This window comes from Tachysurus fulvidraco, chromosome 17, assembly GCF_022655615.1.
Source record: "Tachysurus fulvidraco isolate hzauxx_2018 chromosome 17, HZAU_PFXX_2.0, whole genome shotgun sequence".
Taxonomy (NCBI): domain Eukaryota; kingdom Metazoa; phylum Chordata; class Actinopteri; order Siluriformes; family Bagridae; genus Tachysurus; species Tachysurus fulvidraco.
Genome location: NC_062534.1, coordinates 18,904,251 through 18,932,228, shown reverse-complemented (window position 1 = coordinate 18,932,228; position 27,978 = coordinate 18,904,251). Strand labels below are relative to the sequence as shown.

The 27,978-nt window shown below is 38.1% G+C and overlaps 1 protein-coding gene across 1 annotated transcript; it reads left to right on the top strand.

Annotated features, from left to right (window-relative positions):
- The first annotated feature begins 1,187 nt into the window (after positions 1-1,187).
- Positions 1,188-27,343, top strand: adam19b (ADAM metallopeptidase domain 19b). Its single transcript, XM_027136011.2, has 23 exons — positions 1,188-1,534; positions 1,741-1,838; positions 2,183-2,253; positions 11,706-11,784; positions 12,588-12,664; positions 16,334-16,538; positions 16,745-16,810; positions 19,498-19,569; positions 19,925-20,091; positions 20,259-20,343; positions 20,467-20,606; positions 21,547-21,724; positions 21,811-21,900; positions 21,988-22,183; positions 22,859-22,967; positions 23,048-23,261; positions 23,356-23,433; positions 23,836-23,944; positions 24,806-24,944; positions 25,021-25,108; positions 25,193-25,429; positions 25,594-25,679; positions 25,810-27,343. The coding sequence occupies exons 1-23, from the start codon at positions 1,432-1,434 to the stop codon at positions 25,838-25,840; spliced, it is 2,718 nt and encodes a 905-aa protein (XP_026991812.1). The 5' UTR covers positions 1,188-1,431; the 3' UTR covers positions 25,841-27,343.
- The last annotated feature ends 635 nt before the right edge of the window (positions 27,344-27,978 follow it).

Genomic DNA, 27,978 nt, shown 5'->3' with positions numbered 1-27,978 from the left:
TCTTTTTTTCTTACACAATGAACATCATACACTATTCCTACCATTTTTTTTAATAAAAAGGAAGTCAGCATTTATAGTTGGGGAAATCCCACTCAGGGTAGAGGAGTGATGTCAGTGTCCTTGTCCCCCTTCCAAGATGGAAATCTCTTGAAGTTATAAAGGTAAGTATTAATGTAGACTTCTGAACTAACAAAATGTGGTCTCTAATGCAATTAGAGTTGTTAAAAATATAATTCTAATTGCTAAGCCTGGCATTTGGCTTTTCTGTTTCCAAATGGTGTGAATTTGGGATGTGGCATTGACCTTTTTTGGGGTAAAGCGAGCTTTGAGTCATGTCAAATCCTGACATCATTAATAATAATAAAACTAATAATTGATACAGATATTAATGACAAACACTGATATTACAAAAACTCAAAAGTATTTTATAAGTATCAATATCTCCTTCATCCTATGCCTTTGCAATGTCTTTAGACTGGGGAAGATCTCTGGAGACACACACAGGACAGAGGAGGGAATCCAATACCCCCAACCCTGGAGGTGTGATGTAAAAGTGCTAATTACTAAGCCACCGTGACCCTAGGCTCAGGCCTATTTTAGATGGATGTCTTAAAATATGGCTTGTTACAGATAAGACATTTTTTTATCTAGCATTAAAAATAATTAGATGTCACTGAAGCAACAATAGGTCAGTCACGGTTATGGAAAATGGTAATAAGCATCATCCTTTTTCTGTAACTGGGCACAAGGTACGTGAATTCACCCTGGATACAAAACCAGTCCATTGCTGGGCACCACCCATACCCAGATATCCACACACTTATTCACACCTTGACAGTTCTGTGTGTGTTTGTGTGTGTTGAGTGGCGGCAGAGGAAGCCCACATGATATTATTATTATTATTATTATTATTATTATTATTATTATTATTATTATTATTATTGCTGTTGTTGCCGCTGTTGTTACATTAGCTGCACTAAGCATGCGCGTAGCTCTATGAATGGCATTGCACACATTGTTTGGTGTGTGTGTGTGTGTGTGTGTGTGTGTGTGTGTGTGTGTGTGTGTGTGTGTGTGTGTGTGTGTGTGTGTGTGTGTGTGTGTGTGAGTGTGTGTGTGTGTGTGTGTGTGAGAGAGAGAGAGAGAGAGAGAGAGAGAGAGAGAGAGAGAGAGAGAGAGAGAGAGAGAGAGGTGGAGGGTGGCGGGGGCGGCTCGCGCCTCTCTAAAAGGCAGAAGAAGATGCGTTGGCTGCTTTTGCGGATTCCGTATAAAGAATATAATGCATGGCGCGTGTTAGCAGCAGATAATTGTCGCTGAGTGTGTGTTTGTGTGTGTGTGTGTGTGTGTGTGTGTGTGTGTGTGTGTGTGTGTGTGTGTGTGTGTGTGTGTGTTTACTGTAATCGCTGTGGATCTGCGGTGGCACTGGACAGGATGGCGAGGCGCGCGCTTGAGGAGCGCTGTTGGCACATCGCGCGCCTTTACACCATTTATTTTATTCTCCTTTTACAATGCAATGTCTTCTGCCAAAACACAGGTAAGAATAAAATAGACTCTGTTTCTTTCTTTCTTTCTTTTTTGGTAATGCAAATGTTACAATCCAGGGTTTCACATGAAGTGTACACTTTAAGAGATGCATCACTGATTGTTGTGTGTGTGTGTGTGTGTGTGTGTGTGTGTGTGTGTGTGTGTGTGTGTGTGTGTGTGTGTGTGTGTGTGTGTGTGTGTGCTTTGGTTGATCAGCGCACGCTGGTGTGCTGAGCAGTTTGGACCTCTATGAGGTGACTTACCCTCAGTGGCTGAACCCAAGAAGCAAAAGAGCAACTCATACACACACAAAGGTAAAATAAATCCATAAATCCACATCTGGTTTTAATTGCAATATAATTCATCTTGATCAAGCATGAAACAGATATAATAAACATCAATATCAGGATAAAATGTTTATATAAATTAACCAAATGAAGGCTTTGTGGTTTGATTTTATTCCCTTTATTATGATTGCAAGAAGAGATACAAACAGTAAACCCCACCCCTGACCCTAACCTGAACATATCATACAGATCATGTAATTGAAAAAAGAAGATAAAAGTGATATCAATTAAACAAATACTGTAATGTATATCACAGAGGTGTTTTTTTTATTGTCATGGCAAATAATGCAAATACTTTCTTCAATCTTCAGCATCCATCAGAGGTAGACATCAAGATTACTGCAGAGGGAATGGAGCTGGTTCTCCAACTGCATAGAAATGAGTGAGTGACTGCTCTCTGTGTGCTTATGATGATTCAAATCATTTTTCACTTCATTCTGGTTAATCCAGCTTTACGTTTGTGCTTCATTATGGGATAATAGTACTATCACAGTCCATGAATACATGTCTTGTGGTCAGATTAGACCTGAGCAGTTGTCCATGTGTTGTCAGAGTGTATACATTGTGTGCTTTCACAAAGAACCACAGGAGACCGACACCTGATCCTCCTGCTCAGGGAGACAGGAAGTAAGACATATGGTTTCACATGGTCTCATGTACCTCCGGTGAGAGTTTGGCCATTAAGTTAAATTCGGTATGAGGCTCTTTATTGATCAGCAGGATCCAGTGGAAGAAGAATGGACGTCTTATATTCTAGCTTTATCAAAACCTTTTAATAGCTAAAAGCTCCCATTGTTCTGGGTGGTGTGAGTAATCCATTGCTAAGTGTTGTATCTGTTGCCTCTGGTGAGGCTAAAACCCCCTACGGCTCCAAGCTTTATCTGGTTAGGCCCATCATGAAGCACTCATTAGCAGACGGAGATAGAGGAGTGAAGCACCATTCAGAGAGTGACTCCATAGCGTCTGACTGTGGATCCCTCGGGGGGAAACACCAACTGCTGTGTCAATCCAAGGAATAAACACCCACCCTGAAGCAATGCATATTCTTATAAACATTTAAGCCAATACAAGCTCAGTAATCCTCTATAACAAGAGTCATCAGCTGTGGGTCTGGATTATGACCCAATAAATAAATTGAGATTGGACCTGAGTTCTTTGGGACAAATAGTAAAAAGGTGAAAGAGACTCACTAGCAGCTCATGGTGCTAGTTACATTGCTAACAAGTTTTACAAGTGGCTCAAAGCATCACTATAAGAATTAACCAAACTGTTTATCTTATTTTATGGCAGTCCACATTAACATGTGTACAAGTTCACAGCTGAGGAACTACAGGAACTACAGCACAAAGCTCACTGAAGCAATGGATGTAGCCATGATGTATCATGAGCTATATCACAAAAACGGTGATGAAGTGAAGGGAAATGACATATGTGTGGTTTTTCTGGGTTTCTAATAATGGCATTTGGACATGTTTTATCGTTCACTGGCCTTCAAAGGGGCTTTTGTGGACTGATAAAACTGAGCTTCATGATAACAATCCATTGATCCTTTAAATCATTAACTTCTCACTGCTACTGCTGTGTCCATTTTAAATAAAGACAAAAATCCATGTGAAAAGCATTGATTCTTCTAATAGCCAGTATACAGAAGCTGCACACTGTTTTTGTCTTATACAGTTCATTTCTGGGCTGCAGCACAAATCACACCTTTCCTTTTAACCCTGACCATTCCCACTCTCACTCTCTTTCATCTTTTTGGCCTGCTTTTATCTTTCTCTGCCTTCCATCTCCCCTTGCCCTCCCACCTCTTCCTTTCTTTCTCATGTCCTCTCGATCTCTCTCCAAAAGGGCGTCATCTATGCTAATTTAATTTCTAACTTATTACTCAGGAAGGTATCGCGGCAGACCAATATCAATCACACATCCTTAGTTATCTCTCGATATAAAAGGTTCATATCAAGTGTAGAATAAAGTGACTAGGGCACATCTCCATTGTCTTATCAGGAAGTTTCAGAGGTTGTGTAATTTGTCGATTTCTTGCGTACTGCTCAGCTTTAAGAAAAGAACTTCTGAAACAGTTTGTCAAGTTTTCACAAGTGTTCTCTCACAGAAGTCAACTTTTATTTATTCATGTACATTTTTTACCCAAAGCTCCAGTTCTCCATGTCTGCATCAGGGTGCATTCATCCAGAATAGAAAAGAAGCAGCAATAAATATTCAGGCATCTGTAGTTAGTGGATATCATCCAAGCCAGATCTCAGTCAGAGTGTGTGTGTCTGTGTGTGTTAGCGTCTCCAGGCTTTTAGTCTAATGAATGCCTGCCTGGTCAGCTCAGACAGGCCGTAGCTCACGGGAGCCCATTTGGTCGATTGCCAAGCCGGGCTGTGCTGACTCAGATCTTTGATGGAGAGGAAGAGGAGGGAGCAGGACAGAAGGACATGCAGGTCTTCAGGATGGATATGATCTATAAGATTTCAAGGCATAATGGAACGAATTAGTACACACTACTCCTATTGATAATCTCAAGCAACACATCAGGCATAGGGTGAAAACAGAAAAGTATATATCTATAAAGCTTACACAGGTCTGGAGTCAAAAGTCTTTTTGAATATATATATTTATAATACAGTCACTACTTGTTAACTTGACACTTTTTCTTTGGTTTGTCATTTCTTAATATTTTTACCCCCTATTCTTTTATTTAATTTCTCACTATTGTCATATATGTTTGTTACTTATGACTCAAATTGAGCAGAGCCCCAAATATTGTTGTATGCAGAGATATACAATAACAATAAGGATTTTCTTATTGTGACCAATCTAAGGAGGCAAATCTGATTTCCTCTGTTTAATCAGTTGATTTTGAGGTATGGCTTCTGCTTGTGGCCTGCACCCACACTGGCCCTGAATTCAACATGGATATAGACATCAATTCAAGAACAGGCTTGGCTTGCTGTGAGGTTATTTCTGGTCATGTCTGTTGAAACTAGCCAGTGTAAATAATCCCTTCATTGCTTCAGACTTGAGACACATGAGCAGGGTCTCTACAAGGCTATTAATCCTTCTGCTCTGTGTTTGGTGTTTTCCACACTCACATATAGGCAGTCCATCAAGTTCTAACCTGTCTCTTTACCTCAGCTCAGTCTGTTCCTCCATTACTCTGCAGTTCAGACATGGTGACCTCACTGGGGGTTGTGATTTCCTTGCTCTTGTAAATGTTTGAATGTTTAGGAAATGATAATGAAGTATGCTGACTCTGGTAAACCCTGTGGTCAAGACGCATTAATTTTTTTTTTATCTTGTCTTCCTGGAAAGCATAGTTATTGGTTTACATAACTTTTGTGGCGACCCCACACACATTAAATCTTTTGTGGTATTTCTCATTTAGACAGTGTCAACTCCATCTCTCGTTTTGTCTGACCTCAGCTTCACTCTGAATTTTTTAACCTTTGTGACTTTCAGAGCCAACTCTGCTTTAACAGTGTCTTTATCTCTTTCTCTTTCTCAGCCCTTCTCTTATGCCTCCTCCTTCCTTCCTTAGCACTCAACCTCCATGTTTTGATTCATCATTGATTTCTCATCTTTTTCTTAAAACTGCCCTCCCTCTCTCTTGTCCACTGTTTGGGGTGATGTCATTGAGTACAGAGAATGTTGCCTGCTGACACCGATTTAAAATGACAAACTGAGCTCTTTGTTTTAGCCTCCGACAGACGTTTATGTCTCAAACACACAGCACTAAATCCTTGGGTTCATTGGCTCTGCTTCCACTGCTCCGACCTGCCAGAATGCAAAATCAGCTCAGTTCATTTTGCAGATTGGTGTAATGATATATTAATGCACCAATCCCATTATGTCCTGCTTTAATGATAGGGAAGAAAAGAAATGGAAGGAAAAGAGAAAAGGGGAAAACAGGAAAGACAATAGAAAGGAAAGAACAAAGTACCAGATTTTTAGGTAATTTCTTTGTTGTTGTTGTTTTTTTAAACCTTCACCACAATTGAATATATTGAGGCTGATGATATGGCCATGAATTTTGTAATGTGAGCCCATGATGTAATTCATTATAGGGCCATCATAGTTTAAATTTGGCTTACATTTATTTGGTTGAACAAATTTTCAGGTGAGAGGAATAGAGAAGTGGAAACATTTTATGAATCCCCAAAGAGGAAATTTAGTGTCACAGCTACAACACAATAGCAACACAGACGACTAAGACTTAACAGTTCACAAGACTTTAAACCTGTACAAGAAAACTCAATTCACCAATAAGAAATATTTGCAGAAAATACCACTTTAATTTAAACTCTCTCAAAGGCATTCTTTGAACAAACTTAACCTTACCTAAGAAAAGTCTTAATGTTAATGACTAGGCTTTACAGTAATGATGATTACTCAAAGAAAAAATTGACATTTGGGCTACATGACTTCATAAATATTAGGAGTCTTGAGGTAAAAGTGCTGATCTAGACTCAGCCCTTCTCTGTCTGTACTGACCCTATATTAACATACTTAGAGAAATGTAAGCCCACCAGGGCTTTAATAGGTAGTTTAGCTTCAGATACTACTTTATCCTGTTGCTAAATTGGTACATGGCAGCGTTTGGTGCTTGCAAAGCTTGTTAATCTGCTGCCATCAGCAACTGTAAATACATTTTAAGCTTACACAGCCTCCCATAATACAGTGGTCTATTTTTGAGCCATGTGTTTTATGGTGTTCTCTGTAGGGAGAGGTTAGTGGTTGCATGGAATCTCTGCCAGGGTGCCACTTAAAAAGGACTGCTCAGTAGTAGCATTGCTACGACACTGTATGTATTCCACTGAGACACACCCACTTTCTGTGCCTTTGAAAGTGTTACATCCCAGATTTTGGGAATAATAAAAAAATGTATTGTTATGAATGAGACGTAAGAATACAAACAGAGCACAGATTTAAAAGAGAAAATGGGAATGCAAAATATTGTCTAGTCTGAAGAGGTTATGCTGACTTTACTTTTCAAAAAGAAAGACATACACACTTTTTTTTTTTTTACATAACAGAAACCTAATCATCCAGACACATAAAGCCAGGCCTCAGACAAAAAGGCAGTTACACCCTACACCCAATGGAACAAACACATCATATCCTAGTGTTTCAGTCTCATGATTCTTCTGTTGTGGTCACCAGATTTGGGGTCAGAACATTTTTTTATATGACTTTACATCTGACAGGCAAATGATAAAGAGGAGAAACAAAGCTCAATATTTCAGCTTAATTAAATAGGATCAGCTAATTTAGAATAGTTTTGTTAAAGGTAGCCGTCCTTGCTGCAGAAATATACTTCACAGGTGTCTCATAATATAATACTATTGAGGGAACATGACGCAGAGCTTATGCTTCACAGATCCTTGTTGAAAGTGTACTGTTGCTATAGTTAGTCCCCTTTTCTGTCAACAAAATAGCACTAATTATACAATTTGACCTGGCACAAAATGCAAGGATACAGGATATAAACTTAGGGAACGAACCTACAAGGACCTAGCAATCAAAGCCAAAGGGAGGCAAATATCAAGGTTCAAAAACAAGCACGGGGTCACATCAGAATGTGTTAATAAGCATCGAGCATAAGCAACAGGTTCAGTTTGAAGCCAATGCAGTGATGAATTTATCATAAGAGACTGCTGCGTCAGTTAATAGTCATGTACAATACTCTATTTAACCCCGATATAGATCCAGCCATGGGTCATTATGTTAACAGCTAAGAGGCGGCGTTGTTTCTTCTTCATTTTTAAGCTCACTATGTAATGATGGATATAATAGAGGGCCATTATTCTAATGTCGCCTCCGGAGGGGTTCAGTTTAGAGCAGTTCAAGTGCATATGCACTCTCTGCACTCACTCCTTTAGGAAGAGACTAAGGCCATGTATTTCTATGAACTAGTCACATAACCTTAATGACCTCACCTGACCTTAGTAACACAATTAATAGCACAAAGTTTCTTACTGTGTGTGGACTGATCCTTGCTGAAATCATGAAGACATTATAAGAGGTATTCACATTGGAACCTATTGATTTCAGTGAAGTTTGTTTAGTGAGGCACTGTCCAAAAAAAATGGCACCTTTATTTCATTCGCTGTTTTCTGGAAGAATATTACCTGATTTTGCAAATGCCAAAGTGCAAAATGGATGTAAATCTATAGACAATGAAAATAACTTTGTCTCATGGTTAAATGCTGCTAATTAATGACTTAAGGGTAATATGCTCTTTCGCAAACATAATGGATTCTAGTGTCAGCTACAGATGTCACACACACAAACTGTTGTCTGAATGTCTGATGTACACGGCACAAAGTCTTCATCTGTGTTTTGAATTCAACAGGATTTCCAGGACATGTGTATGTCGTTTTTTAACAGTTTGTTTGTGACATTCTGTCTCTTTCGTAATAGGAAGCCGTCTACATTTACAGTACAACTGTGAAAATGAACGCTTATGAGTATCATCTAAACGGTGGATTTTCCAATTCATGTAAAGATTACGGTAAAGTCTCTTTAAATTGAAGGACTTTCTTCAATGAACGATCTGTAGCTGGATGCTGCTCTGCTATAGTAGGGACAGTGTCATGCTCCAAACATTATGCTGAATTGTGATTGGTTGCTTGATATGTCAATCAGAAACTCTCTTTGGAGGTTGGTCTGAAGCTCACATCTGATTGGCTGAACTCTGGCCCTTTGTCTTAAGTTGTTATTATTATTATTATTATTATTATTATTATTATTATTATTATTATTATTATTATTATTATTATTATTATTATTATACTGTTTATCAAGTTAAAAGTTGAACTATTTATTCCAAATGATTTCCATACAGCTGGGATTCTAAACATATAGGTTGCTAATTCTACACTCATTTGCCTGCACTGTGTAATAATCCTAGGTTTTCCTTGAAGCCGATGCCCTTTCAGACCTTACTATTAATCATGAGGTTGCTAATGTTAGTGCACTGTTAAGCTATTGGTGTGTGTGGCTAGGTGCTCAGGTGGAAATGTAATTTGTATCCACAGAGGTGCTTCTGAAACCAGCTGAATTTAATTTCTGTAAGCTTAGAAGGTTCTTGACTTTTTAAAGATCTAGGAGACTATAATACTGTCTTCCTGCAGGTTGTTCACCAGATATGGAGGGTGGCGTTATAAACAGGAAGTTAGTAACAAGTGAAAACAGGCTCACGTAACAGGTGTCCCAGGGTATGTTTGTGGTAACAAGGATATTTTGTCTGAGATGGTACTATTTTATATAGTACAGATGTACCATCTCAGACAAAATAACTTCAGATGTTCTTTATCATTGGCCTATAGGCCCATTTCACCAAAATACTTACACCCAGAGACAGTATAAAATCACTTCCTGTAAGACTTTTTGTCACCTTGCAGTGGAAACTTTTTAATCCTGTTCTTTATCAACATTAGCACTAATCAGCCAACAAGTCAAAGCAAAAATAAAGGACAGAAAAGTTTTTATGTTAATTTAAGGTTTCCTGACATTAGCACTGCTGATGAGAGGCTAGTTTGTAGTTAATTAATTGTGTGTGTGTGTGTGTGTGTGTGTGTGTGTGTGTGTGTGTGTGTGTGTGTGTGTGTGTGTGTGTGTGTGTGTGTGTGTGTGTGTGTGTGTGTGTGTGTGTGGTATTGTTATATTTCCCCCATTTTTCTATCCTTTCCATGAATCATTTAACTAAATCATAAAATTATGGGGATCATAAGGCTAGTAAAATTTCCATCACTAATGGCAACCTTTTGTTAACTGTATTTCTAGTTACTTGAATGCTGTGTTAATGCTCAAAGCGAGAATGATAAGAATTTTCTTTGTTTGGCAACAAATTTAGTGGAGAGCAAGTTAGTTGTCAAATAAACTGCCAGTTCACTAGAAAGTCTGTCAGATTAGCTTCATGGCATGTTTACTCACTTTGTTTGCAGTATATTTGCCATCCTAACTCTGCTTGATTTGATATTTCATTGCAGTTTTTCTTGTCCTTTCTTTCACTGTATTGTTGTTGTTGTTGTGGTTCTATACTGTTTCCCTGAGAAGGAAGTAAAAACCTGCTAGTGTGAAAATGGCCCACAGCTGTATGAGATGTGTGACTTCAGTTTTAGAATTGTTTTTTATGAATAGTCTTATGCCAAAAGCATAAGCATGGCAGGCCATGTTTGATGCTTTTTAGTTCAGAGAGAAATGACTTAAGTCAATATTATGCCATGAGGCTGTGCAGGCGGTGCCACTTTGTGGGTGGCTCCTGTAAGATGGTCATGAGGTCGCAGCCCAGGGGAATTGGAATGTATCCAGCATTGTTAGAGTTTCCAGTATAAACAGTGAGAGATAGTCATCCTCTTGACAGGATTAACACTGAGCAGTCGCCATCCACTGACAGATCCAGTGTTTGTCTGTGGGAGGTGGAGGAGGAGTGACACAATGAATGGTGGAGGTTTAAACATCCGCACATCAAGTATAGTCTACACTTAATGTGGGGTGGGAAGGTTTGATTTTTCACTGATGGTTCCCATTCAATGTTGGTCTGGTTTTCAGACTTGCACATGAAGAACACAATATGACACACAATTTCTTTCTTTTTTTTTATTACTGTGCTATTATGCACAGTAAGGTATCTTACACCTTACATACAATGTTCCCCTGCCACTCATGGTATGTGTATGCTGTGAAAACTAATGATGCCATCATCAGCAAAAAACACATGTACAGGCTACTTTACTTCCTTGTACTTAAATTGACTGGAATCAAAGAACAATTCCAGTTGCAACTCACGCCACCTTCTACAGGTAGTTTCGGTGCAGTGGTTCACTTCATGGTCCAAATGACAGTTCTCACAATACACAATCAATTTTATTTTTTGCCGGTGTGAAAACCCCCTGTCTGTGCATGGCAGATTAAACAGCCTGAAGTTAATACACAGAAAAGTTTAGTATCTGTATTTCTACTATTGTGGTCCCCTTTTAGATACAGATCATAATTGTAGGTCATTCATGTTCTCTGTTGGACCAGATTCATCCTGTGCATTCCTCCAACCCCACCCCAGTAAGTGAAATCCTAAGCAGTTATTTTGGTCAGGATGAAGGTCACTAGTTATTCCTGATACCCCACCAGCACAGGAATTCCTGTGTGTTTGATCAGCTGTGGAAAAAACTGGATCCATATCAACAGACCAGAATCATATGCATGAAATAAACCTGAGAAATCTCAAATTTGACATTGCATTAAATTTTGTGATGAAACATTTTTGTCTTGATGGGAGTGACCTATTCCTTTATGACTCCACCCCCATCTACAGGGTTCAAGGGCTCACTGAGTGGTTTACTGTTGATGTAAATCATTTGCTATGGCCTTCACGGACATATGTTTCGGAAGTCTAGCATTCATCTCACCAGTACAGTTCCAGAGACTTTTAGAATCCATGCTAAGACATATTATAGCTGGTCTGGGGCCTTGTGGCCATTCTGAGATACTTTATGGCATTTTTTCCTTTAATTTGTCACAGAGAATGTATGCAGCTAAGAGATTTCTGCATTTTGAGGATCTAAATACTGGTTACATCTGATGTTATGATTCTTGTATTGCAGTATAGTTCTTGATTTGAAGATGTAGTTCTCATTTGTAGATGGTGTGTTAAGAAAGATGAGCAATTGTTTTGGTTTGCTGCCTGATGCAGTTTGTAGAAAACTAGCAAAGTAAAATTATGTAATCTAATTATGTAATTATTAAACTATGACAATGAAATGTGATTAAATGTGAATTTTAACTCACAAATCTTAGCTTAAGTTTACCTCGGGAATCTTATCTTTGTTTCAGAGAGCTCTTGGCCACCAACTATCAAGAGATATGGTATGGTCCAAACGGTTCACGTTATTTCTCCAAGCCATCCAGTAGGGTGAGTCCATTTTACACATAGTCAGCACAGCTTCTATTCTCACTTGCCATTTTTCACCATTGTTCAATATCATATTCATGAGAAATACAATGTGCCTACTGATTTTTATGTCATTTGAAAGCAGCATAAATCTCACCGCAACACTATTAGCAGTTAGGCGAATGGCATTGTGAGTAATTTAGGAAGCTGATAAGTTTACTTTGATTGAAAATACATCTAAAAGAATGAAACTAAAATGACAACAAAACAATTTAAAATTTAATTTAAAAATATATATCTAATAATTATGACTATCATGTGTTAACCATAAAGGTTAATGCATTATTTGTTCATTGTGAATCTTTTCACTGATCATTTGTAACGGATTAATCATGGTGGATGAATAACGGATTCATCTGGTGCCTCTATTAGTGCTACATGACATGACATGCAAACTATGACACAAGTCAAAGATTTCTACCCACACACACACACACACACACACACACACACACACACACACACACACACACACACACAAATCATTTATTATTTTAAGAACAGGAGTGGAAACCACCCACAGATCTAACTATTTATGAAACATGTAGCATTACTTGTTTGCATTACATTTTGCGTTACCCAATGTTCTAACCCTAAGTCTCTTGTTTGTTACTCATTCAACCGAAATCATATAATTCAGTAACTACTTAAAATTATACAGCCATTTATAGTTTAAACAGTTTATAGTCATAAAAGTGAGCGGTGTTTGTCTGAGCCCATCATGTTGTGTGCAGAGTTTGACCCTGCCGTGTCTTTGGTTTCAGGATCACTGTTATTATCATGGCACAGTGAGAGGAGCCGAGCACTCCAGTGTTGTTCTTAGTACCTGTTCTGGACTCAGGTAAGAACAAAAGAAAAAAAGGTCATGTCCTCACCAAACACTGACCTAACACTTAAATTCCTCCTTAACTTAAATTAACCACATGCATTTCTCATTCGTTTTTCTGTAGCTACTGAATAATTCACAGTAAGTATTGAGTATTAAGCCTGAATGTGAATAACAATACAACACAGTTGGGGTTTTACAGGAAAACACAAGAAAATGAATCTTTTCCCATTTTAAGATTGTAGTAACAAGCTACATATTTACTGATACAGCCATTGTGATGAATTGTGATGTGTTTCCTCTGATCTGATCTTTCTGTAGTGGGTTGTTCATGCTAGCTACAGTTTAAAGACACAAAAATCACCTTGCTAATTTAGTAAAAAGAAATAAATAAACAAATAATAAAAAAAAACAATTCTAATTGATTGATTCTGGATCATAAACAGCAAAAAGTTAATAAAAAAAACTAACCAGCCAGATTAGTAATGTAACAACAACTAATGTGTTACAGATAAATGAATCAGTAAATATTAATATATTGTTATTATTATTTATTTTCCTTCTCATTCAAAGTTTTTGTGTGCTTTCTTCCTAAAAACTACAGCAACAGTTGTTCCGCAATACAACTCAGTGTGTAAATGTCTGAATATTTGGAATATCTCGTGGTCTCTTATGGTATCTATCATGATGCAATGAGGAAGAAGGAATATAAGAAAGAAGAAGAAGAAGAAGAAGAAGAGGAACGAAAACTTTACTATGTTACTATGTACAACATTATGACACATAGACATTTTTAGCAGACAAAGTTTTCATTACTGTAAATTAAATAGGAAGTGGAATTCAAAGGAATGGAAGTGTTTTTCAAAATTCTTGGAAGTTTCAAGAACTAAATAATAGTTAATATAATAGTATAATAATAAAAGTATATAGCTAAATAAAAGTATAGCTAAATAATAGTATCTTTGGAAAGGACCAAATAAAGGAAGAGAATTAAGTGATGTGAGGAATTTGGTAGTTTGGTAGCTTATTGTTATGATATTAATAATAATAGACAAGAATTGCAACACATTTATCTGTTCACACTAATGAGCTGCAAGTCACTTGTGTTGTGTGTTATTTTGTAATATCCAGTACTGTTAGCCTTTACAGTCTGACAAGAAATGATAGAAGCCAAAATATAGAGCCTACATTTTAGATTCATTTTCTGTTGTTTAACATGTATTTTACTTTGATTTACAAATTCTGTGCTAAAAAAAGACTGTACTAGTTAAATACACTCACTAGAAGCATCAGCGATTTCCTTCTTTGCTACTATTACTTGTCTTTGAGAGGCCACTGAAACCATTGTTATAGGGTTTTCTTCCATTCGTGTGAGTAAATCAGAAAAAAACGAATTGGAAGGAACTAAAGTGGAAGTGAAGAAAGTCAGCCCACAAGGTTCAGGTTTGAGCCGAGGTATCATTTGAGCCAATCTTTGTATTTGTCTTTACTAACCTCCTGCTGGTCCAGTGACAGGATCCTGCACTCTTATTGCCATGGCCTGGGTTTGATTCCCATGCAGGGATCTAATCTAGCCACTGTTCAGCTAACTTTCAGTGTGGTCCCAATCAATAAAATAGGAAGGTTGTGTCAGGAAGGGCATTCAGTGTAAAACCTGGGCCAGATATTATGCTGTGGTGACTGCCGAACACGAAGCAGCCGAAAGAACTACCACGTCTACCGTTGAGAAAATCTCCTCATGCCACTAGTGCTGTAATCAGGACTAATTCTGTCACTTTGTTGCTAACGAGTGTGAATATAGATTTAGGATTGCCCAGTCAATGTGCATAGATTTATTTTCCATAAACATTTGTATTTCTGCCATGAGCTCATGTTTTTTGACCATATTTTGGAGATTTTCAGTTATTATGGTTTACTATTTTTCCTAGCTATACTTTATAATTTTACTTTATAGCTATACCTACACACAAACACAGAATGAAACAATGCTGTTTATGTGCTTTCCATAAATGTTTACTTTTAAAAGTGGACAGAGATTAGCCTGAAAAGACACAGGCTTGACACTTGAATATAATTCTAGTGCATGACTGAACGACCTTGTTACTTGCTCTGGAGGAGCCAAACACAATATGAAAATGTTGCAGTAAATTATCCAGGGTGTCAGTATCAGCGCTATGCAGTGTTTCTGGGTCACCCCAGTTCTTAGTTCACTGAGTTCAGCAAAGGCAAGCCGAACTGGATCTCTGCGCTCTAAATGGGATGACATGGCATGTATGGAGTGTTGTTTCGTGCTGTGTGTGATGTGGAGAGTCGGTTTCCTGTCTCAGAGGAAACAAAAAGGCTTGCATTGAGTGAGTCTCAGTACCACTTCGGACAGTGCCAGTTGAATACATTTACAAATTAATAAGCAACTTTTGGAACAGGGTCGATGGCACTGCGCTTGACATTGCTTCCAGAATCTCTAGTTACTGATTCTTCTGAATGCATTGTCACACAAACATGCATACACGCACACATGCACATCCCTCCCCCTCCAGAATGCCTTTTGCAGCTGCACACTATACCTCAACTTAACAAAAACCTCAGATGCATATTAGATATGTCTATACTTCTCTGTAATTGTGCATGCTTTATAAATTTTATTATTATTTATAACTTTCAGATTATAGACAATCCTTACTGTCTGGGAAGGCAAATTTCTTGCTGGATATCCTACACTTAGCCTATTTAATTTTGTGTGTGTGTGTGTGTGTGTGTGTGCGTCTGTGTGTGTGTGTGTGTGTATGTGTGTGTGTGTGTGTGTGTGTGTGTGTGCGCGTGCGTGTGTGCGTGCGTGTGTGTGTGTACTATCCAAAACATCTGCATGGTTCTTTTCGGTGTGTATTATTCCTTGTCTTGGACTGTGTGTGTGTGTGTGTGTGTGTGTGTGTGTGTGTGTGTGTGTGTGTGTGTGTGTGTGTGTGTGTGTGTGTGTGTGTATGCACATCTGTTCGTATATGTGTGGGTTGGGAACTGCTAAAGCTGCACACTCCTAAACACTGGAAACAATGCAATCTTTTTTCCCTGTGACCCTGGCAGCTGTATGTACTGTAAACTTTTGTTAGCCATTAAATGAATTTCATCCGTTTGCTGTTCCCAATCTTCTGGGGATATATAAAATGATTAAATTAATTAAGCGCATTTAAGCACATCTGATAATATACCTTATGTTAATCTACATAAGCGGCATCTTGCTTGAATAGCTCATTATGTATATGGAGATTTATTGACTCTAGGGCTGAAATCATTATGCTTCAGCTTAAATGTATTCCACAGCTTTCATTGTGTATAATCATTCATCTTTAGTAACCTCTTTATTGCTAGTAGGAGCCAGAGTGAATCCGGGGCCTATTCCGTGTACAAGGCAGCACAATACACCTTGGATGGGAAGCGGGTGCATAGTGCACACATACGTTTACATACACATTCATTGGCATACCTTTGAGTAGCCAGTCCAAGTAGTATCCTGTTTTTGAGTTATGTGGTGATCTGAGAACTTGGATGTGTGAATAGTGAATTATATTCTGAAACTTGTTGCCAGAAAGGTGAACAAAAAGTAAGAACTGGTCTGTGTGTTGTATTAAGAGCATCTGAGGCCAGGACTCATGCATCTGGTAGTTACTTGGTGTCTCGTTTCATCTCCAGGGGCATGATAGCTTTGAACCACAGCATAGCGTACATGATAGAACCTCTGGCCAATCACAGCGTCTCTCAGGGCCATGCAGTGTTCCGTGCTGAGAGCCTGAAAATACCCATGAGCACCTGCAGTCAACACTATGGAGGGGAGAACCACACAGACAAGCTGAGCGAGCTGATTGGTGGGATTGCACAGGCCAGTCAGGCCACAAGGGTAAATATATGTCAAATCAGTAATACAGGAAACCTGATATTTATCTTTGTGATGCTGAACAAAATGTGAATAAGTAAATAATGTAAATAAGTAGATGTTCGTGTCACATAGGAAGTGATATCTTACATGTCTGTAAAGTCAGTTATTTTCGAAAACGATAAGTCATTTTGTTAGTATCAGCCTCGCATTTGTGGTTTTGTCCGCAGGAAAAGAGAGATGTCAGTCGCAGTATGAAGTATGTGGAGCTGATGATGGTGGCTGATCATGCTGAGGTAAACGCACAACCAAGAACGAAAACTAGAAAATAATCTGGACTGAAACTCAATATTTGATGCACTTCAGTCTATGGAATAAAAACACTGTCAATAATAATCGTACGTAATTCAAAGCATTTGTGTGTAAATTTTCATTTTGCGGAGTTGGATCACGAGGGTTTACAGATACGAGATTTTGTGTGTTTGTTCAAATACAACTCCAAAATATACGACTATGACAGTTTACACACACAACGCTTGTTTTCACAACACCTCTTTTTCACACACGAAAACGGTCTGCGAAACAACTGTCAAAAATACGTCATCACGTTCACAGGCATTACTATCCGAGGGAAGATGAATCAATTCCACGTAGTGCGCGTGCGCGTGCGCCCCGCCCTCTATTAAACCACTGACGCCGAAATGGCGGATCAGCAGCCAAGCGCTCACTCATCGTCTCAGGTAAGTTGGTTTTTCCTTCCAAATTCGGACATGTTTAGGGGTTAGTTATCACTAATAACAGAGAGGAGTAATATTACAGATATTGGTTAACTATAGTAAGTAAGATTAGCTCTCATAGTACGGTTACATTAGGTGCTTAAAGAATACAGCTGTTTAGGAGGTCATCACTGCAGTCTGTAGCGTGATGAGATAGGCCTACATAAAAGACACACACACACACACACACACACACACACACACACACCTCACACCTAGCCATTTCCTGCTGCACTGACTGCCCATTTGACTTGGACCTTCTTTCTTGTGCTGACTGTCCACTGATATTGGACTGGTTCCCCATTTTCTGATGTCCAACACTTAAGGTGTTGGTCAGCATCGACACCAGATTCTGGGCTAAGTGCAAGATGTCACCTAATGGAACCTGATAAACAATAAAATTTGACTTTAACACTTAAGCAGTGAATACATATTGCATGACCTGTGTATTCCAGTGCATGTACACATCTGTTAGTAAGTTAACACTTAAAATGGCTAATTCTTTTATGTAGGCCTATCTCATCACGCTACAGACTGCAGTGATGACCTCCTAAACAGCTGTATTCTTTAAGCACCTAATGTAACCTTACTCTGAGAGCTAATCTTACTTACTATAGTTAACCTATATCTGTAATATTACTCCTCTCTGTTATTAGTTATAACTAACCCTTAAACATGTCCGAATTTGGAAGGAAAAACCAACTTACCTGAGACGATGAGCAGTGTTGTAATGTAACGGAGTAAAAATACTTTGTTACTGTACTTAAGTAGAAATGTCACGTATCTGTACTTTACTTCGCTATTTAAATTTATGTCAACTTTCACTTTTACTCCACTACATTTCCTAGGTAAAATGTATACTTTTACTCCGTTATATTTCCACTAAGCATCTTCGTTACTACAAAATAAAATCAGAAGAAATGTGTGTGACTAATAAGGGAGGTTTGGTGAATCACTGCTCCTAGATTGCATTACCCTCCGCACGCTGTACGGAGAAGCACAGGTACAATACTAAATAAAAATAATATTTATTGATTTGGTCTTTGTGAATATTAGTTTATTAATGACTGCATTGGACACACCGTTTGTAGAGAATGCACACACACATGAACTGATCTGATTCAAGACTGGCATCATTACATCATGCATAAAGTTTTGGTGTCCACTTTTGATATTTAATAATACCATAACTTTTGGCTTACTATGTAGTCATATAATATATAATATAAAACTCTTCTTGTTTTAAATTTTCACTGAGGGCTAAAACCCCTAAAGATGAAACCCTATAACTGCCCCTGCATTTATGCCTACCGAAAATCACTGAAATTTTACTTTACTTCAAATACTTAAGTACATTAAATAGCATAAAATGAATTTTGATACTTAAGTACAGTAAATATCAGATACTTTAAGACTTTTACTTGAGTAGTATTCTAAAAGGTGACTTTCACTTCTACCAAAGTCTTTTTCTAGTATGATACTTGTACTTTTACTCAAGTAATGCTTTCTACTACTTTATACAACACTGACGATGAGTGAGCGCTTGGCTGCTGTTTCACCATTTCGGCGCCAGTGGTTTAAAAGAGGGCGGGGCGCATGCGCACTTCGTGGAATCGATTCATCTTCCCTCGGATAGTAATGCCTGTGAACGTGATGACGTATTTTTGACAGTTGTTTCGCAGACCGTTTTCGTGTGTAAAAAAGAGGTGTTGTGAAAACAAGCGTTGTGTGTGTAAACTGTCATAGTCGTATATTTTGGAGTTGTATTTGAACAAACACAAAAAATCTCGTATCTGTAAACTGTCGTGGCCGTAGATTTTGGGATCCAACTCCGCAAAATGAAAATTTACACACAAATGCTTTGAATTACGTACGATTATTATTGACAGTGTTTTTGTTCCATACAGTCCATTTAAATATACGGCTTTATGTAATGGTGTTTGAATTGAATGTGCAAAAAAAAAGAAAGACAATTAAGAAAGTTGCCATCCTAAAGCTGCTGATTAATTTATTGTTCTAAAATTGCAGTATGAGTTGGATTTGCAAGCACTCTGGTGGCGCCAGAGATAATAACTTCCTTTCGGCATCGATCTGCCTCTGTGCTAATGCAATGTATCCTAATGATGCCTGTATATAATGTGTGTGCGTGGCTAGAAGATTGCAGGGGTCAGAATGACATAATGACCATTGTTCTGTCTCTGCTGCAGTTTGTGAAACATGGTAATGACCTGGAGAAGACCAAAATGAAGCTACTTGAAGCTGCTAACTATGTGGACAAGGTAGTAACAGAGAAATCCAAATGTAATGAATTTGGCACAAAGTCTATGATTAAAAAAATAATAATAATTACAATAAAATGGGCCAAATCGAGTTGTGAAAATATCTTGAATATGAGCAACTGTATCCAATATTTGTATATGTTGCTAATATAACAAATATGATATTATTCAGACTCTTAGAAATGCTTGAACTTATTTCAACTTTTACCTTTTTTTGTAGATGTTTTGCTTCATTTTAGAAATAGAAAGCAATGGTCTGCCTCTTTAAAAGCAAGACGGAAACAACGTTAATCTTATTATATCCTAGCCTTAATGTTGTCTAGTTTTAACCCACCACATCTCTTGATCCTATCAGTATTACAAAGCGCTAAACATCCGTGTAGCCCTGATCCTGTTGGAGGTTTGGAATGACGGGAATAAGATCAGTGTATCGGAAAACCCTTACAGCACCCTGGAGGCGTTTCTGACCTGGAGAAGGAAACAGTTGCGACAGCTGCCCAATGATAACGCACAGCTCATCACGTCAGTCCATCAACCAATAGCATCAGCTGTTAAAGCTAAGCCACATATCACAGACCAACTTTAGGGCAAAAGCTCATATTTGAATGGAGAGTAATGCATTTTGTGGAATAAAAAGCGTAGTATGGAAGTATGGAAGATTTGAGCAAATCTTTTGCTGGCTCTTTTAGGGGTGTGCCGTTCCAGGGGACTACGATAGGACTGGCTCCTCTTAAAGCCATGTGCTCAGAACACCAGTCTGGAGGAGTTAACTCGGTAAAACAACCTGCAGTATTATTCAGTAGTCTGTATCTCTTTACCATACCTGTATGTATGTGCCTCATCTCTCTCACTCTCTCCTCTCTGTCTTTTGCTCTCACGCCCTCTCTGTCTTTCTAGGATCACTATAAACTTGCAGTTGGAGTTGCTGCCACAATGGCTCATGAGATGGGGCATAATTTTGGGATGAGCCATGACAGTGAGGGCTGCTGCCAGGCCCTGCCAAAAGATGGCGGGTGCATCATGGCTGCAGCTACAGGGTGAGATCCCAGCTACTTACACAAACAGCTGTAAACACCCAGCCTCTCATTCCATTCATCTAGCTAATGAGTGTGAGACATGCAATTTGAGATTTTGGGGGTGTTTCATGTAACAGGATTTAATATCCAACAATAACATTAATCCTAACATTCACTTTGAATTTTAGAAATTTTACTGTGTAAAAAAGACAATTTTGCCTTCACCGTATCCTAGTTTTGTGGATGTGCACTATTTATAACTGCTCTAAACATGAAATTCTAATTATTTTAGCTATCTATTTATCAGTATATCATTACATTTATCTTCGGTAGTTGCAATAAGTAAATCCTGGTCTTGACCTCAATGGATCCACAGCCTAGAGTAGCCAAGGAATATTATGATATATTCCCATCCAGGGGCAATTTAGAGTCACCATTCCATCTCACAGCATCTGTTTTGCAGAGCAGGAGGAAACTGGAGAAGCCAGAGATCCTTACAGAGACACTAGTAGCATGTGTGGAACTCTATAGTAACCCGAGCTCAGGGTCGTACCAGGCACCCTAGAGCTGCACCACCGTGCCATATTTAATAAACAATGAATGTTTAGTAGTTCAATTAAAATGAATCATTTAATAGAATTATCAAATTGTATTGCTCATATAGAGAAGACAAAAAAACACTGTCATGTTCACCTGCAGGTTATTTGTATTTGTCATCATCATTTCTCACTTCTGTTTTGGTATTACTCTTTCTGTAATCACTCCCATTTCTATATTTCTAGTCACAGAAAGGCCAGGTCATGTCTTGAATCTTAATGGACTAAGAAGAGCTCATTAAATTACAGCAGAATGGCAAATATATACACCTTGTGATTTTCTGCACCATGTGGTTAGTACAAAAACAAACGCCTTTGAATCTTAACTTTCCTCTGGTTGTTGTTTTATTTCTGCCTCTCTGCAGATACCCGTTCCCAAGCGTGTTTAACCAGTGTAACCAGGCAGAGCTGAAGCGCTATCTGAACTCAGGCGGTGGAAAATGTCTGTTCAATCTTCCAAACACTCGGGTGATGTACGGAGGTCAGCGCTGTGGCAACGGCTACCTTGAGGAGGGGGAGGAGTGTGACTGCGGAGAGGTGGAGGTGAGAGAATCACCTGAACTCTTTCACCTCTGTCTCTGAGGTTTTCTGTCTATATTTTCTATTTTTTTCTTTATCTTGTGTTATAGGAATGTTCCAGTCCGTGCTGTAACGCTAATAACTGCACACTGAAAGCAGGTGCTGAGTGTGCCGAAGGAGTTTGCTGTGAGAACTGCAGGGTAATTCAGTCGTTCAACTCTCTTTAGCAATACGATGTCCTGAAAAATCGTTCTCATCAGATGTATTCGTGACTTATTTCCTCTTAGTTGAAGAGTCCAGGAGTGCTTTGTCGTGATGCCTCGGGATCCTGTGACCTACCTGAGTACTGCGATGGTAAATCAGAGTCCTGTCCTGCTAATTTCTACCTGGTGGATGGCAGCCCCTGTGCACATGACCAGGCTTACTGTTACACAGGCATGTGCTTGACCCTGGAGCAGCAGTGCCAATCTCTCTGGGGGAAAGGTAAAACTGGTCTGCTTAACACAAAGTTTACTAATTGTGACCTATTCTATGTTATAGAAATGTAGCAACAGTACAGAAGCAGTACAAGACAATCACTGGGCAGCATATGTTATAGCACAAACAGACAAGAAGATATAATATATACAGTATACAGTTTTAATATACTGTATATAAAGTGACCATATGAAAAAATGTCTAGATCAAGAAAAGACAATACACATAAATGTATAATCAAATGGACAGGAAGTCTGACACTAATAATGTACTTTGTTTTAATGAGATGAGCGTGCCATCTGTAGGTCCCTATTTTGGAAAAAAAAGCTTTATTAAAATATATATATTTTTTATTAATGTATAAAAAACCAACAGCGTGTCATGTACTTTATTCCTTTTGTATTAGAGTTAAGTTTAGGATAAGAATAAAGATGAGATCATGCAGGGATCAAAAATCCTCTTAGACTTAGCTCTCAGAAAACTCTTTTAGGATTAATACTAATAATACAGTTTTTTTTAATAGATAAAAGCAAAATTATTATTTTTTATTTCTGCATCTAGACTTCTAAGACGTCTGCTACTAGTGCCATAGAGCGTTTGTCCTAACTAATTTGATAATGGTTCAAGGTTTTAACATCTGTATAGCACATGAGAAAGCACACGGCTGCTGTGTCTTCACAGATGCCCGACCTGCTCCGGATCTGTGCTTCACTGAGGTAAACAAGGCTGGGGATTCCTATGGAAACTGTGGCAAAAACCTTATGGGTAACTACAGGAAGTGCATTGAGAGGTGAGAATCATTTGCAAAAACAAATTTAAAGATTGGAAATTAAATGGAAAGACACATATTTACAAAGATTTTCATCTAAGGGATGCTAAATGTGGCAAGGTACAATGTCAGAGTTCTGCTACCAAGCCCATTGAAACCAATGCAGTCTCTATCGACACCACTATCAACCTTGGCCAGCGTAAGATTTTGTGTCGAGGTACACATGTCTACCAGCCTGGCAAGGGAGAGGAGGGTCTGGGAGACACACTTGACCCTGGGCTGGTTATGACTGGAACCAAGTGTGGGGACAATGCGGTGAGTTCTGAGTACATGTAGTCAAGTATTATTTGGACCATTGCCACTGACCATATAAGTAAATGCCTTTTATCTTTCGCTCTCTCTCTCTTAGATTTGTTTCGGTGGGGAGTGTCGTAACGCATCCTTCCTGCAAGCGGATAAGTGCAATGCCAAGTGTCATGGCCGTGGGGTTGGTGATCACTTTCATGCAATGTCACTGTTGATCTGTCAAATCTCTAGCCCATGTGGGTGCCCTAGCTTCACAGAGAAACTTCCTGTCTTTTCAATACCCTGTTAACTCACAACTTCTCTTTCAACCATGCAAAAGATTACATATATTAAAAGTAAGAAGGAACAGATCCCCTTCATGATACTATGTGCTCAGTGCTGTAGTAGGTAATGGGTTCACATTCTTATCAAGGTTATAATGTCCTACCTTATCAGGAACTTTTTAAAGCACTTCACAATTGGTTTGACTATGTTCAACAAGATAAGAAAGCGATGATGGGAAACGGCATGCTAAATACGAACCACACATGTGGTCATGATGACAGGATGGTGGATTGAACCTGCATGCTTTCGTTTCGTATAGATGTGTAACAACAATCATAACTGCCACTGCGACACAGGCTGGGCACCACCTTACTGCGAGGAAGCGGGTAATGGCGGCAGCATGGACAGTGGCCCTGTGACCATGAAAAGTAAGCCTATGCTAAGCATGTTCTCTACTCATACATTCTGCTTGTATATGTGAATAAGTGCTGCACCGAGGGCCCTATTTGTCCCCACATTTTTCCCCTCTACATTGATGTGCTATCAACATGTGAGATCTTGGAATTATAAGTTTCTAACGGAGATTTGCTACATGTTTGTGCTTCATTCTATAAAATTGATTTAAGTAACTTAACTCTTAGCTTTTAGATGCACAAGCACCATAAGTACAATACTCACAAAATGGTGCCACTTGTGTACATTAAAGTTATTCATCAGAGGTTCAGATGCTAATGGAAAACATCCACTTCAGTGCATTAGCTACTGAAATCACTTGGAATCAGAGGTGCATCAATTATTCAGAGCAAATAAAAATATATATAAACATCTCATATTAGTCACAGACATGACAGAAGAAAAAAGTTTTTTTATGACTAATATTTAATGAATAGAATTTCCCAACTATCATGAATGAATGAATGAATGAATGAATGAATGAATGAATGAATGAACGAACGTTTTATTTGAGAATTCCAAATGTACCTTATTGGGACATAAAATTATTATAATATATTATAATTATTATATTATTGATCTCAATGTACAATGTATATAACAAGTCTACACCCTTGTAAATATAACATATTTGTGCAATAATTAAAAAAATGTATAGCCTGGTTGTTTTCCAGGATGTATTTATTAAGTTCAATCCTGCTGTGACTCAAATCCTTCTGTGTCCTTCATACATTTGTATTATTTGATGTGGTGTAGATGATATTAGGTATAAGATGGTGTTTACTGTGGCAGTTTCATTTGTTTGTTAGTTTAATTGCCTTTCTTTGATGTTGCAGGAAACCCACTTGTTCTTCTGGTGCTCCTCCCTGTGGTTCTCTCCTTGGGATTGGGACTTCTGTTCCTTTACTGGTGCTACAAGCGGAAGCTTCATTCTTTGAAAGATGTGGCTCACCCACCTCGCGAAATATCCATTAAGTAATGCTTAATTTGAGTCTTGCTCATATATATCGTTTGTGTGTTTCAAATGCATTTAGTTTGTTTTTCATTTCAGTGTCCCAGCTTCACCAGACTCCAAAACTCCTGCTAGTGGTCACGCCAACCCAACATTCCAGCTAAAGAAACCTTACACGAACAAAACGGTAATATGTCACCTTCTCTGTCAGTAAACTTCACTGGTGGTTTCAATACTGCATAGTGCCATATAGTTGTGATTTTAACCACAGGAGGCTAACCAGCAAACAAATCCTACTGGTACACCAAGATCAAGACATTCCGCTGTCCGTCCCATGGTCAAACCTCCACCAGTCCCTGCAAAAGTGCTACAGCAGAAGAGTCCTCAACTCCCAGAGACCAACTCCAGCTCTTACCCATCTCCATCTGTGGCACCAAAACCTAGACCAAACCCTCCAAGCCGACCGCCTCCACCTCGTCCTGTTACTAAACCAACTCTGATCAAAAAGGTGTGTGTCTTTGGTCTGTCTTTGCCTGTCATGATGCAATCTCCAGAAGCCACATTCACTTCACTAATAGAAAATGAAACAGCAGAACATGTCAGAGTTTTTTTTAAACTAGATGTTTCAGATGATATCTGTAAACCACTCTTGGGTGTGTTTTCTGTACCAAGGAGGACTTATTAAAAGGCCCTCAAGTATCCCCAGCACTGTTGCAGAAAAAAAACAACAATCTGGCGCCCTCTGCTGGAAATCTCAGGTAATCTAGTGCAGCAAAACTAAAACAATACTACAATACACTGTCAGAGAGAGAGAGAGAGAGAGAGAGAGAGAGAGAGAGAGAGAGAGAGAGAGAGAGAGAGAGATTCATTAACTGTTTTGTTCTCCAGGAATCAGACTGAAGCCAGCGGAAAAAGCTGAGGCGTCATCAGATTTGTGGAGAGCATGGGCATTACTCTTCTGTGCAGAGGATCCTTATAATGGCATACTGGAACAATTGTGCAACCTTCAGGCATTTTTACATCAATACCAGTGACAGTGAAGACTGCCTACATCCAGCACCATGTTTGCCTAATACACTAGAAAATAAATCCTAGTGTAAACTTGTTGCATTGAACTTTGTTTTGGTGCTCTTCCAATGTTCATGTGCCATATCTGTAGGGTTTATTTCATACCTATTTATTACACAGGCTAGACAGAAATGCTGCCATTCAGTATGAGCATTCAGAATATACAGAATATGTCATTCTAGTAGTTACACACATTAACACACACATTAACACACATTAACTGGAATATCGTGTATAGGTTTTGCACTTGGTATATGAAAAAAGGAACTGCATAGCAATAATAGTCAGAAGATACTGATTAATTGTGCAGTGATTTCTCAGTAGCCTGTTTTGTTTCTGTGTTTTTTACTGCATTTTCTGTCTCCCTTTTATTTTCTATCAGGAGAATAATTGCAAAATGCTGAAAATTGTTTATGTATACAAGGCATCAATTCAGCTGTGTCTATTCTGTAACAATCCAGTGAGATGTGCCTGTTTTTTTATTCTCTTCAATTGCTCCATTTAGGAGAATGTGACAAAATGCACCTTATGATGTTTACAATAAGGGTGTCAGGGAATGTATAGTAAAGACATACTGTACAGTAAAGTTTTAGCTTTTAAAATGTCTGTTTGCTGGGATAAGCAGTTGAATGTGTCTGAAATATATCTCCTCATAATCTCATCATTTAGCACAAATATACTGTGTTAAGCTCATCTCAGTCAGTCACCAGAACATTTCTTCAGTGAAAGAGTTAGATTTTAAGGCATGTGTCTTCGATCTGTTTATCATATTAATATTAACATTTGGAAATGCTCAGAATCTAACATAGTGTATAAAGTTGAATTAACATATGTCCTAACATAAGCAGCTGAAAGGGTTGAAAAATGATCTTAAATAGATTTTGTTTTTGCGTTTTCTATTTCTGAATTGAATTGAAAGATTGAAAATGTTCTCTTTTTTTACATTTTACAATATAAGGAAATAAAAATCATACATTAGAGGAAGTTGTTGACATTGATGACTGTGTCAATGGCTAGGGATTTTGATGCTATTAAAGAGGGACCAGGTAAAATGAGAAAACACACTGTGAAACTCACAATAATGACTATTTGAACTAAACAAACAACAGAATTAACTGGAGGTCCATTTCAAATGCAGCCTACGCCTATGTAGAGCGATGGACTAATTACAGGCTGTTGTCCTTGGTTCCTTGGTTTACTTGCACCTTGTGAGTCATGTGCTTTCTGTCATTAAGGGAAAACGAAATTAAAGTGTTATTGTAAATTAATCCTGGAACTGGATTTAGCCGGTGCCTTGGATCACAGATGCATTTTGAGTTGCAAAAGCAGATCAAATAAAATTTGATTAAAAATGTTTTTGTCATTAGAATTTTTATTTTTGTATTAAATTGATTGTATTAAAGCAATGGTTTTTATGTAATAGTTTATCTTTAACCGTGACTGTAAATACTGGATTTTATAATAATAATAATAATAATAATAATAATAATAATAATAATAATAATAATAAAAGGTAAACAAATGCTTATCCTCACATGAGCTCTGCATAAGGTTTTTTTTTCAACTGACAATTAAGCATAGTCTTTTATTAAGTTATTTATTTAAAAAAATACACATGTAGATCTCAAACAAATAATATAATTTGAACCGTCTGGTCTATTATTCATAAAAACATCTAATTTGTAAAAATTGTCTGAGTTAATGCCCAAGATTGTCGGATTTCAGATTTTCTGTGTTGTTATTAATAACCAGGGCACATTGGTGCATGGTTGTTAAACAAACCTAGGATTAACCTAGGATAAAAAAGGAGGAATAAAATATGAGTGAAAAATTCTAACACTTTAATCATTTAATAATAATACATTATTAGAAATAATAAAAAAAAAATCTATTGTTCTTTTGTATTTACTTATTTATTTACTTTTTTTCATCTACTTGTCAGAAAGTGGTTCCATGGAAGTAAAATCCAGACCCAAAGTGCAGGAAAAC

Coding starts and splice junctions, on each gene's coding strand:
- adam19b (XM_027136011.2), top strand. CDS start 1,432: ATGGCGAGGCGCGCGCTTGAGGAGCGCTGTTGGCACATCGCGCGCCTT. Junction 20,607..21,546: donor ATCATGGCTGCAGCTACAGG/GTGAGATCCCAG, acceptor GCCTCTCTGCAG/ATACCCGTTCCCAAGCGTGT. Junction 22,184..22,858: donor CCAATCTCTCTGGGGGAAAG/GTAAAACTGGTC, acceptor GTGTCTTCACAG/ATGCCCGACCTGCTCCGGAT.